This window comes from Primulina huaijiensis, chromosome 14 (assembly GCF_012295235.1).
Source record: "Primulina huaijiensis isolate GDHJ02 chromosome 14, ASM1229523v2, whole genome shotgun sequence".
NCBI lineage: Eukaryota > Viridiplantae > Streptophyta > Magnoliopsida > Lamiales > Gesneriaceae > Primulina > Primulina huaijiensis.
The window spans coordinates 3,651,859-3,664,908 of NC_133319.1; the positions used below are offsets into that span (position 1 = coordinate 3,651,859).

Sequence of the window (13,050 nt, forward strand, 5' to 3'; positions counted from 1 at the left end):
CTCAATATTTCTTATAATTATATTTTGATCCTCATTTAAATATAAATCAAATGAATTATAAAAAATATTATACAAACACGTAACGCGTGCGTCGGTGCACTAGTATATAATAAGTAACACAACAAATCCAAATTTTTGACACTTGGCGTTAATTAATTACCTGCCAATGTTTATAATTCTTGGGTTTATCCGTTTCGATTTCTCCAAGGTGAGTCAGCTTGCGTCCTCCAAATCAATCTGTTTCTTAACCTGACTTCGATTCTATGATGTCTATTATGTCAATAACATCATATATGAATCCTATTCAATTCTGACAATCCCATAATTTCAACTCCTATCAAAACATAATAAAACTTACGTCAATGTGAAGCCTGTAACGAGGGGAGTACCGCAATGAACTCGGATCGAAATTCTGACGGATAGATCTTGCACAACCACAAATCTAACATATGAAAAGGCGTAAGGATATCTTCTTGCTTCTTGCCGCTGAAATCTGAAGAAATGAAGGAGGGTAGATTACATATATGCATGGCAAGCTACGTGTCTCATGTTTTGATGTTGCACGTCTCGCGCATATGCGCGACCTTCCTCGACGCATATGCGCGAGACCTTCGGTCTCAGCATTTTGGTTGTTCTGCTGCTCGCGCATATGCGCGCACTCTTCTCGCGCATATGCGCGAGACCTACGGTCTCCGCATAAATCAATTCCAGCAACTCGCGCATATGCGTGTCGCTTCTCGCGCGTATGCGGGAGGCCTTCGACCTCGGCGCATGGAACTCGCGCATATGCGCGCCTCTCTGCCGCGCATGTGCGCGATACCTACGGGATTTCAACTTAGACTAACTCGTGCATGTCCCATTCTGATCGCGACTTGATCCATCTATAAGCGCTACAAGTCATAATCATTAATCTCAGATTATCAACATAAAATTCTCGGACATTACAATTCCAATAAGTGGTTACTGAATTTTATGTTTCTACAATTTATTTTAAAATCCCTTAATAAATAGGAGAACAAACCAAAACATGTATTTATTACTACTATTATTTTAAATTTATTAAAAAAATATATTTTTTATACAAAAAAATTGAGTGCGAATTTCATTCAAATGAATAGAAATTAAATTTAAATTTCATTATAAAATATGATAGCTGAATTTTTTATTCTCAAAAATGGTAGCTAAATTTCATTTTTTTTTAAAATTTATTTTAGTATTCATGAATAGTTAGGAAAAAACAAGCAGAAAACATATATTTATTTTCGTTATCATTTTGAATTTCATTAAAGATATAAGTTTTTTTAAAAAAAAAAATGGAGTGCAAATTTCATTACAAAAATTTTATACGTATATCTACCGCATAATTCTGTTCCTCATTTGGAAACATGTCAAACATGAAAGTGAATATTAATTTACAGATATGATAATATTTATATGTTATAATAAATGTGTTTACCTCTCATGATACTGATAAAAATAATTAAAAAATAATATGTTGACGAAAATATTGTCAGGAATCCAAAAACACAATTCAAATGTCAATTTTGAAATTCAAATTTCAGTGATTACCAAAATATATCAACAACCAACAATTTGTGGACAAGATAGTAACATCACAATTTAAAAAAAAAAACAAAAAACATATATTTATTATTGTTATCATTTTGAATTTTATTAAAGATATTATTTTTTTTATAAAATAAATTATTATTATTATTTATTTCATTAAAGACATTTTTTTAAAAAAAATATAGTGCAAATGTCATTCCAAAAAATAGAAAATATATTTAAATTTCATTCTAAGAAATGATTGCTAAATTTCAATTTTCTTCAAATTATTGTAGAAGTCATTAATATCTAGGGAAAAACAAACAAAAAACATATATGTAAATCCACAATCCAAACTCATATATCTGCTAAATTTTATTTTTCTTCGATTTAGTTTAGATTCCATTATCTAATAGATGCAAAACAAAGCAAACAAAGTAACATGTATTAGAGATATTTAGCTATATGACCTCTTGAGATCAAATTTTTAAAAAATTGACCACTTCTTTTAAATTGATATGAAATGTCAGAATTGACCATGTATATCATATTTAGTCATATGACCTCCTGACACCAAATTTTTAAAAAATTGACCACTTCTTTTAAATTGGTATGAAATGCCAAAATTGACCCGATATATCCAAAATTAAACTATTATATTTATATTTAAATAATTAATTTATTTACTTAAATGGGTAAAAAAAAGAGAGTAAGAAGCGAAACAATAAAAATCTTAAACCCTATCCATATTAACTAACCCATGTTATCAGTATTTTCTCTACACCATGTTCTCTCCTTTGCAATTTCTAACAGCAAGACCCATTTTCTCTTTTCTGGATTCAAAAAACTTTGCTTACAATGACTAAAGAAACAATTGTCAAGAAGTAGGCACTCCGATTGTAAACTTTCAGTGCACTCACATTGCTTTTTTTTTTTTTTAATGAAAATATAGTTTTTAAAAAATAATGAAAATACACATCAATTGCGAAAATTATCCTTGATATATCAGCGGTCGCTGTTTATATAAATTTGGTTGTTATGATAGTATATCGATTACCCAATAAATGTAACTCAATTTTCAAATATAGTTACATGGTTAAATAGCATAACATGATCATTCTTACAACAGTAAGTCTAATACAATAAATTTTGATGTGCTCATTTCCAACAGTAGCTTCAACATAAAAGTGGTTGCCATGCGTCAGTAGCCATGAACATGCAAACAATTGCCATGAACATGAAAATAAGTAGCCATAAAGTAGCTCTTTAAATGATAATGAAAGTGAAAATTCTGAAAGTCGATCGTCAAATAACATCATTGTTGCACTACACATGTAAAAAAATGTTGAAATGTATGTTGAAAGCCAAAACTAAACTAACATATAACAGGTCACCTCCAAACATCAAACTAGTAGTCAATTTTAGCGTTTCCCAAACTCACCAATAGATGGATTTCTGTTCACTTTTCTCCTTCCGCGCTTTCTTTTCACATTAGGTGGCGGCAACTTTCGTTCCAATGGACCGGTTGTCATCGTCCATTCGCTACATTGAGGCACAGGATATATAGTACAAGAGTAAGCAAGCATCCGTGTACGAGTAGTATAATACTCCGAGCATAAGTCATAAATGCTCAATTTTGCTGCATAGCTAGCTGCAATGGCATGCGAACATGGAATTCTATCGAAATCATAAACTCTACAACTACATGAATTATTTGCAAAATCAACAGTTTCATGGTCATCTTGGGTGTAAACATGATACTGCAAGCTATTTAATTCATAGACGTGATTTTTTTGAGAAGCATTGAACCTTTCACGAAGAATTGACTCAACGGCCGGAGTTTCTATAGTCGTAGATGCTGCCACGGCATTACGATATCGGCTAAACCAACATGAAGTCAGTTTTTGAAGTGCATCTAACAATGAAACAATTGGAAGATCCCATTCAGCACGCAATCTAGAATTTATTGACTCCACTCCATTGGTTGTCATTATATTGTATCGTGTTCTTGGGCAATGAGATCTAAACCACTTGTCCGGAGAAGTGTGCTCTTCCAAATATTTTGCAACTTGTGGGTACCTATTTCTCACATCACTGTACAATGAATCAAACTCACTTTGTTTGTATGCATATGCTATATGCATGAACAACTCTGTAGCACCTTTTTGTTTACTCTTAGTTTTTATATTTTGTGACAAGTGCCACACAATAACCATGATGTGCTTGTTTGTACACATTTGCTACAGCAGAAATTATACCCTGGTGTCTGTCTGAAATTATTACTAGTTCTTCATCATCTGGTACCACTTCCTGCAACCTCAACATAAACCATGTCCATGACTCCACGGTCTCGGAGTCGACAACACCCCATGCAATAGGAAATTGGTGAAATTCACCATCTTGTGCTGTTGCAACAAGCAAAACACCATTGTACTTGCCCTTTAGAAAAGTGCCATCAACTGCAACTACTTTTCGCATGAATTTATATCCACTTATACAAGCACCATATGCTAAGAACATGTATCTAAATCTATTGCTATCATCAACAACGAGATGTGTGATACTACCTGGATTTACCTGCTTGACCATGTTCAAATATGAAGGCAACATATGGAAACTCTCATCAGGATCACCTCTTAGCTTATTAAGTGCAAGTTCTTTACCTTTCCAAGCTTTGTAATATGTGATATTAATACCCTTATTTTGCATCATCGTCATTATTGTTTTAGGTGTTGGGGTGACCTGTTGCCCTCTAAAATTCTCTAGCAACATGTTCGATACTACATCAGCACTCGCCTGACGATGTCTTTTACGTCTGTCAGCTAGATCACAAGTGTGTGTATTACAATACTTTCGAATGGAGAATCGGGTAGACTTCTTTGTTTTGGAAACACGTACTCTCCAACTGCACTTATCACTTACACATTTGACCGAGTAAAGTGATTTAGTTGATTTCACAACATCAAATTCAAAAGAGGCACTAATTGCAAGTTTGGACAATACATTTTTTACCTCTTCCTTGGTATCAAACTCTTGGCCAATTGCTAAAGTTGATCCATCTTTGAAACAGTATCCATTGTCACCAGCAAGTAACATATTTTGTTCATCCTCAATAGGCCCATGTTCAACATAATGACTTGGAGTATCTGTCGGAGTGACTTCATCAGTAGCTCTTGCAACAGTGTCGTCATTGACTTCATCATTTGCTTCTTGCATTTTATAGTCATCGTCTAGGATAAAAACCCGATCAAAATATCCATCATGCAGCTCTTTCTCTTTCTCATTATGATCAACTACCATATCACACGATAATATTTCTTCATTCACATCAACAAATTTATCTTTGATGTTCTCGATCCTTTCAGCATCTACAATCATATCGACTTCAACATCACTATTCTTCGATAATTCCACATGAAGCACAGGCCTATTTTGTGAATCCCCAAAACATAAATATGTCTTCACACCTATTGCATTGTTAATATAAATAGGAAGAGGATTGCAATCCCGTACACATGGCAAATAACTTAATCTCATTTTCGATTCATCTTTATTCAATTCCAAAACTTTACTTATCAAATTCACCACTTCTTCATATGAACAATTATCCTTATCCAAAGTGATTGCTGCCCATTTAGAATTAGAGCCTTGACACCACGTACAAATGCTTTGTTCATCTATTCTCCACTCACCATTATATTTAAGTAGAACATTAGTTAATGCCATTACCTGTATAAAGCAAAATAAAATAATCAGAAACATATTGCTGGAGTTAATCAACAAAAATAAAAAACTATATATCTGGGAAAAAGTTTTTTAAAGAAATATGACATGAACGGCGATCGATAATACGTACGAGATGAAAGATGTTAAGTTTCAGCGACAAAAATTATGTTCACGGCTATTGATACAAGGTTTAGATAAAATACAGATTCCAAAAAAAATTCTCCATGAAACCCGAAAATAGTGTGGCAAACCAGATGATTAAACTAAATAAACTCACATCCAAACATAAAATTGGGAGAAATCCGCTTTTTGATATCCAATGCCGGTAGAATAAGAGCAATTTTATCAGCCTTGGTTGGTTATTCTGCAAAGCAAAAATTTTCCCACCCTAAAAATTTTCCCACGTAAAAATGGGTAAAAAATAGAAAGAAGGGTTATAAGGGAATTAATTAATTGAAAATATAGAAAGAAGGTCATTTACCTAAATAAAAAATATTTAAGGTCATTAACCAAATTAACTTTACAACAGAGGTTATAAAACTAAATGCCCCCATGTATTAATGAATATTATTTAATAAAAATAAAGACATAGATGTAAATTCACGATTCAAACTCATATATTTATAATAAATAAATAAAAATAAAATAAATAAATAATAGATAATAGATTTAATTAATTTATTTATTTATTATAATAGTAATAGAATAGATAGATTGAAGGATTGGCTGATTTGTATTTGATATCAAATCCAAATAGGTCTTTCCTAGTAGGTGCGTGCATGAGAGATGAGTTCGTCAAAATAAAACCTAAAAAAACCAACATAAACTCCAAACGTTAAAATATTTGTCCCTTGGGTTAGATAGCTTGCGACTCCATAATACTTGTGTTCTTTGTGGTGCGGCAGATGAAACTCTCTTACATCTTTATTTTGATTGACGTGTCTCTAAGAACATTTGGAATAGCGTTCGTACGTAGTTATACATGAAGAAAATTATGGGCTCACATTCGGCTGTGTTAAGAGCTTTCAGATCCGTCTACAGAGGAAATTACATACTGTCAAGGATGCATATCGCGGCCCTAACAGCAGCTATTATTACATATGAATCTTGCGAAATAAAGTTTTATTCGATAATGGAGTTCTTAACGTAGACCAGATTGTTAGGAAGATAAAAATTCACACTTTTAGATGTATCCCTAGATCTAGTGATATTATGGATATATTGGAGTAATTGTTTACTTTGCTTCTGTTTCTCTTGTAGATGTCCAGGGTATTTGTACACTGACGTTTTTTTACCTATTTAATGAATGCTAAATTCATTAAAAAAAACAATATAAAAATTCACACATATTTACCAAAAAATAATATATATTACGATACCACAGATGATGGAGACCTTGTGCAGAAATCATGATTGCCAATTCATTCGCCATTGACTCTCTGTGAGCAAAATATGTACTCAAAATGCAAAATTTGGGCGGATCAAGAAACAAAAATGTGCAAATTTGGTACTGTGTCAAGTATTTTCCCAGCTGGGGAACTTGTACATACTTTGAAGCCCAATCCTAACATGGGAGCATATATAAATAAGATCCTAAAATAACATGAGCAAGGGTAAAATACCATGCTGGTTTATACTTTGTGTCTACTATCACTATTCATGATCCTGAATTCAAGTCATCCTCAAGGAAGATGAAGAAAATATCTCGATCCTCTTTCAAAAAAGCTGGGAAAATAGGCAAAAAAATAACATATAGAACACTTGATTCATAGTTTCTTAAGCTCAAACAGTTGAATAAAAACACAAAAAGGTTTACAAGGTACATTGATCTCCTCAAGATTCATACCAAAAATAAACAAAAAAAGTCCCATGAGCAATTAGAAAATGTCAGAAACAAAACCCCACGAAGAAAGGCATCAAGAATTCCCAGATTTTTTTTCAATCTTCTCTATTAAGATTTTTAATATGAAAAATAAATGATATGGCAAAGGTCAAAACCATGAATGCGATCATAAAGGTCATAACAAGATGACCGTGCTTAAAATCATGGGTCTCAGAGCCAGCCTCAGAAGCCTGTGATAGCACGTCTATGTTGACTACTTCATTTTCAAGCTCACCTATAAAGTTCACGGCAATGAAACCACAAATTTCACAAATTCTGCATTAAATAGATTTCATCAGATAAGATATAAAGCGGAAGGTTTACTACATGATTGAAATAAAAACAAGTCAAACAAAGCATTTCTTCACGACCAATAATCCCATTTCAAGAAGTGCAGTAAGTGGTAAAATAGGTGCCAGTAGGTTAACCACCATACAATACACACACAATAAAAAACGTTCAAAAGCATCTTTGTCAGTACCTGAATGAAAATTCATTTTCCATTAAATAGAAACGTGCAGAACAACAAAAGACTGAAAGAGACATAATCAAACAGCCGAAATTGAGTCCATAAATTAAAAAATGAACTTGTTTTAGCTCATAGAAGATGAGAGACGAGAATCTACTCCACTAATCTCATAAATGCCAGTATTTTGGATGACAGGAACATTACATTTTGGACAATGAAATGGAAATAATACGAACAGGAACAAACTTGAATTACATGTACATGAGAAAAATACAGAAGTTATTGTAGTCCGAACATCAACAAGAAGCAAAACTGCAAAACAGAATGATTCATCGTATACTAAACTCAGGGAATTACAACTGTCTCTGTGCTCTACATCAAATTATAATGAAATGTGATGTGTTGGACATCGCACTTTATAAACCAGTAGATCAAGTACTTTTTAGATAATTATTTTTGCATACATTACTACCGCAAGAAATGAATAAAACACTCTTTTCAACATGAGAAATCCGCTCACAGTCATGAGCCGATTGAGAAAGATGACACATCTGACTTCAATAAGTCAGATCCTTTTTCACCGTCCATTGCTCACATCGAAGCAAAGCCATCCCACAAATAAGAAACATATTACTCTTTGTCAAAACATGTTTAGTTATCTAAAACACTAACGTAGGAATGAGTGATAGTTTCCCTTTTAAACGCATTATTCATATACCTACTATAATGCTCTAAATATTTTGGCCAATTTTTGTTCCATGAGAATATCACAAGCAATCAGATGTGGAATAGTGATCAAATCCAAACATGCATGATATTTACACTGTTTCCCAGACAGAGTTCAGATAATTGATTTAATCACGAAAAGGGGATTTATCCTCTGAATCTATCTTCCAGCAATAAAGTAAAAAATTCTTTTCAATTAACAGATACAAGACAATTCTAGTAAGTTATAAATCCTCCTAAAATGATGATTCTGTTATGTCATCCTAAAATAATTTCGGATGTCGTTCCCATAACTCTATATCTTTATATTCATAGACATACAATATAATATACACTAAGAAACTATAATGTTAAATTCGGGCTGGTATTGGGTTTAACATGTGAGAAACAAGATTAATACTTCTTGCAACAATTAGGGTTTAATGGTGGAGACTTTTCTAACTTGAGTTGGACGCATAGTAACAGAATAATTCACATAGTAATAAGGAGGTTCCCATGTTTCAAGAATATGAATTTGACAAACAAAAGCAATTACAAAATGCGGTAATAGTAGAACATATGGCATCTTATGCACCAAACTGCCATTGAAAAGGTATGCTTGTGGTTTAGAAATTGCTTTCCTGGCAATTAAATTCAAAATCAGTTTCACATTCTTTAATGCCAAAAAATTATTGCCATATTCAGTCAGTTCATTGTTAACTTTGAAATGAAAAAATGCGCTTAATTTCAAGCAGGAATTTAAAATTCATATAACATGAATTTAAGAACATCCATTTCTTAAGAGAACTAAAATAATAAATCATCAAAGAAAGTAAATAAACATAGAAATCAATTGAATTGGCACTCACGGGTCTCCCTTGACTTCGAACCAAGTTTCAGCGCATTGCTTGTGGGCGACTGCCAAATCTCCTTTACAGCTACATCCCAATTCAACTCGAACACCTTTAGAATCTTCATCTCCTTCACCATCGTCATAATTTCCCTCCGAATTTGAATGACAAATCCTGCATCTGAATCCTCTCTCTTCTCCATTATTTTGCACATACGACTCTGATTCGCCAAATTCCAGATCAACCTCATCTTCCTCTGAACCTGGGAGGACTGGACAATCTAATATCTGTCGGCCTGTTGGAATGACAAGAGTGCCGGGAGACCCGCCAGAAGAGTTGCACTTGAGGAGGGACTCGTCTGTTAGGGCAACAGGCAGTGAGCCATCAGCGACGGCATCTGAGTCAGTTTCTGAAAAGTTAAAGCTGTCGCCGTCTGTTACAGTCCCACTACTGCATGCCAAAGAGGGCCTCCGAACTCGAGGACGGTGGTGACGGCGAAAATCATCACCATCCACATGACCATTGGGTTTTGTGTCAGCGTGAATATCATCTGCAATCGACATCTGAGAGAAAAAAGCCACAAAGAAGTCTAAAGAAAAAGAAAAAACAAAAACAAAGACAAATGAGAGATTTTGTTCATGAATGGTAAAGATAAAAGATTGGAAAACAATGTTGGTGGATTTTCTATTCTTTGTTTCCCAATGGAGAGCATATATAATCTAATTTTAAATGCATGCAATATTGTGCCGATCCTAAAGTGAATTGTGCATCCACATTTAATGTACGTCTAAAAAGAGGAAGCACGACGTAAAAGGGACATCACATAAGGGTTACTATCAAGCACCAACTTTTCAGCTATTTTTCTGTTGTAAAATAAATGGCTGCTACATGCTAAATTCTTGCAGAATTTTTGAATTTCCTGAGTTTCTTTGGTCATTAAAGTTCCTCGGAAGACTAATATGAGTTTTTAAAGCAAGCTGATGAGGAAAATATTAAGTATAACCATTCTATCAGGATTAGTTATAGCACATATTATCGAGGAAAAAAAAATTTGCCTCAGGCGTATCGATGCGTGACTAGTTCGCAAAATGCAAGCAAAGTTAAATCAAGTGCTCACTCAAATTTCTTTAGACTGTGACTATAAGAACAGTAAAAGAAATTTATGCAAGCACTTCTGGTATAAGTAGACTCATGACGTATTTACACGCATGAAACAATTCCCACGGTGATATTAATTAGCAATTACTAATTAAGAAGTTAGAAATCCGGACTCTATACAAGGACATATTGAGAAGTTGTCAATGTCGCATGCAGATTTTGACGCAGCAGTTTAAATGCAACCTCTGAAATTCTCAAAAGTCACCAAGGGGATATCACTGAATGAATTCTCTACAATTGGACTCTCAAGTTCATCTGAATACCATACTGAAAACGTTATCACACTTTGTTCCCCTCCAAGTCCATCCAATGAGTGCACCACATGCTACCTAAGGAATAAACATGCATATTTAAGATTTCCATTAGGGAGCCGTAGCTTAATTTAATGAAGCCTGTGATCCCATGCGTAGCGAATATTTGAAAACTAAAGATTAATTCATTAAGCATTTATCCATGTGTCAACATGCACGCACATTTATACAGGTACAAAACAGTACTTGCTTCATAGAGGGCTGTATGAGTATTTGGTTTCTATCCATGCCTTTAAGCGAGTATATGATAAATTGCAATAGTTGATAATGCAAAAAATACACAACAGAATCAAAATAAAATTTCAATTTTTGTGTCACACAAATTTAATTTTCCTTCAAATTTATCGGTATCAGTCAAGTACGGTAGCCAGGCTGCCAGCCATAACAAAAAACTATGGCAGGCGACATAATCATTCCTATGCAATTAGCTCCACCAAAAAAGAAAAGGACAAAATGGAAAATAGTTTCAAGACACACAGAACACTACTTTGTTTCCACTGGTAAAGGAATTGGCTTTCCCTTATTGGATGGATTACAAAACTGCAATCATCACCAGGCATGAGCGTACTACTCTGGTTCTAGTGCAACATTAGTTGATTCCAATTATCAACTATGCTTGATTATATAATGTTCTCCGCCTCATGAATAATGAAAGTATTTAACTATCCAAGAACATGACGGAATATCAGGTACTTTCAATCATGAATTTCACCATGGAAGAGAGTTTTATAATGAGTAATACACATTATTGAGTGTTAGATTAACAAGTTCTGTGATGCATACAGAGTGACCACAAACGATTCAATACAACTGAAAATTTTATAGTTTAAGGTGTGTATCTAGATATTATATAAACTTTTAAACATAATTCAACTCATACATCACTATAATAAATTACCGATAACTGGCTTATAAATTACAAATAACTGGCCTAGCATACTTCTCCCGACTGAAAATAAGGGAATTCCGTCAAATTGAGCTGCTGAATATGCACTAGAAAGATCACATATAGTTTGGCATACCCTGTCACTTCTTAATATAAAGAAAAATGCAATCCCACTTTCACAAAAAAAATTCCCCACGTGGCCCAAAGCAACAATCTATCAAACAGATGAAAAATACAAGAAAATGAATCTTGGATCAAGGTATATGATTTCTTACGATACATCATCATGCAGGTCACTTTACGGCCATTTCATCAAGTTTACTAATCGTCAGCATCTAGCCTCATCATTGTGATGGTTAGATGGCTGGAAGCAGAATCCCACTTAGCCAGGAATTCATGTTGCCATATGCAATGTGAAGGAGCACAAATCCATAAGAAAGTTCCAATAAGTGACAATTTCTTTCTAAAGCGGAACTGCAAATTCATGATGCCGCCCCCTGCACCATCAACCTGATAAAAGTCATCATCACATTCGAAAGAATAAAACTACGCAAAACGGAAGAGAGTAGATATGAAACATCCTGTGTGTAACAGATAAAAAAATGCTTCTTGTCATGAAAAAGTAACAACAATAAACATCAAATAATTATATTAAAGGCCAATTCATAACTGCAGATCATCTGGTGAAATGGCAGAGCATCAAATTCGATCAAATCTTGAAATCTCTTCCGATAGTTCATGAAAGAAAGTTCATTCTATACACAAAAGCCAACATCATTTTGGTCTTGGCATTTCTTACATATTCCAACACCCTAACACGACACAATGAATGGACCTCAAATGTTATGCGGTCAACCGCATAGAAACGACTTCAAATATCTAATAATTTACCTGGTTAAACAACTACAGTGGCTTTAATTGAAGACCCTTCCGTTCATTTTCTGCAAGACCACGTTTTGATCTGATGAAANTAGGAACATTTACGAGTAGATGACGAGATAAGCATATTATCGATTAACGGGGCCAGTAGATTTGCCGGAAGATGTGGTGTATGTCTACGCCATTAGCCGNCTTTAATTGAAGACCCTTCCGTTCATTTTCTGCAAGACCACGTTTTGATCTGATGAAAATTCACTGGGACCATCTTTTCTTACCCAACCCCGAAAGAGTTGATAAAATTTCCTTGTTCGCAAGCACTCAAAAATGACCCTTTGACTGCCAAGTTAANGTTGAATAAATAAATTTTTGATAAATATTATATATAATTCTTATATCTAATTTTAAAATTAAATTATTATTATTTTTTCAAATATTTTAATAAGATAAGTTGTCTTAGGCAGAGAATTTTGAGAAATGTTAAAATTAAATCAAATGAATGTGACAAATAAAAATTTAATGAGAAAAAATTAATTTGAAATATACGATGAGTACTTTAAATTAAATCCATATGGTTTTAAAATATAAGTTGATTTGTTACATTTTCTAATGTCCTATAAGATGTCAACGGTCTACTT

General features: G+C 33.6%; 2 protein-coding genes across 9 annotated transcripts; both read right to left on the bottom strand.

The window, feature by feature from the left end:
- Positions 1-2,301: 2,301 nt before the first annotated feature.
- LOC140957182 (uncharacterized) lies at positions 2,302-3,539 on the bottom strand. Its single transcript, XM_073414319.1, has 2 exons — positions 2,990-3,539; positions 2,302-2,381 (listed from the first exon to the last, which is right to left on the bottom strand). Exons 1-2 carry the CDS (start codon positions 3,537-3,539, stop codon positions 2,302-2,304), a joined length of 630 nt encoding a protein of 209 aa, XP_073270420.1.
- Positions 3,540-6,852: 3,313 nt separating this feature from the next.
- LOC140957356 (uncharacterized) lies at positions 6,853-12,508 on the bottom strand. 8 transcript variants are annotated; one of them, XM_073414578.1, is made up of 3 exons: positions 11,812-12,136; positions 9,200-9,731; positions 6,853-7,432 (listed from the first exon to the last, which is right to left on the bottom strand). In XM_073414578.1, the coding sequence occupies exons 1-3, from the start codon at positions 11,822-11,824 to the stop codon at positions 7,213-7,215; spliced, it is 765 nt and encodes a 254-aa protein (XP_073270679.1). In that variant the 5' UTR covers positions 11,825-12,136; the 3' UTR covers positions 6,853-7,212. The 8 variants fall into 8 exon arrangements, with proteins under 8 accessions (XP_073270679.1, XP_073270675.1, XP_073270676.1 ...); XM_073414574.1 differs by adding an exon at positions 12,428-12,508 and having other exon boundaries at positions 6,855-7,432; positions 9,200-12,033; XM_073414575.1 differs by adding an exon at positions 12,428-12,508 and having other exon boundaries at positions 6,855-7,432; positions 9,200-12,046.
- Positions 12,509-13,050: the final 542 nt, after the last annotated feature.

Coding starts and splice junctions, on each gene's coding strand:
- LOC140957182 (XM_073414319.1), bottom strand. CDS start 3,539: ATGACAACCAATGGAGTGGAGTCAATAAATTCTAGATTGCGTGCTGAA. Junction 2,382..2,989: donor GAACAGAAATCCATCTATTG/GTGAGTTTGGGA, acceptor TTTTGAATCCAG/AAAAGAGAAAATGGGTCTTG.
- LOC140957356 (XM_073414578.1), bottom strand. Junction 7,433..9,199: donor TTCGAAGTCAAGGGAGACCC/GTGAGTGCCAAT, acceptor TATTTAATGCAG/AATTTGTGAAATTTGTGGTT.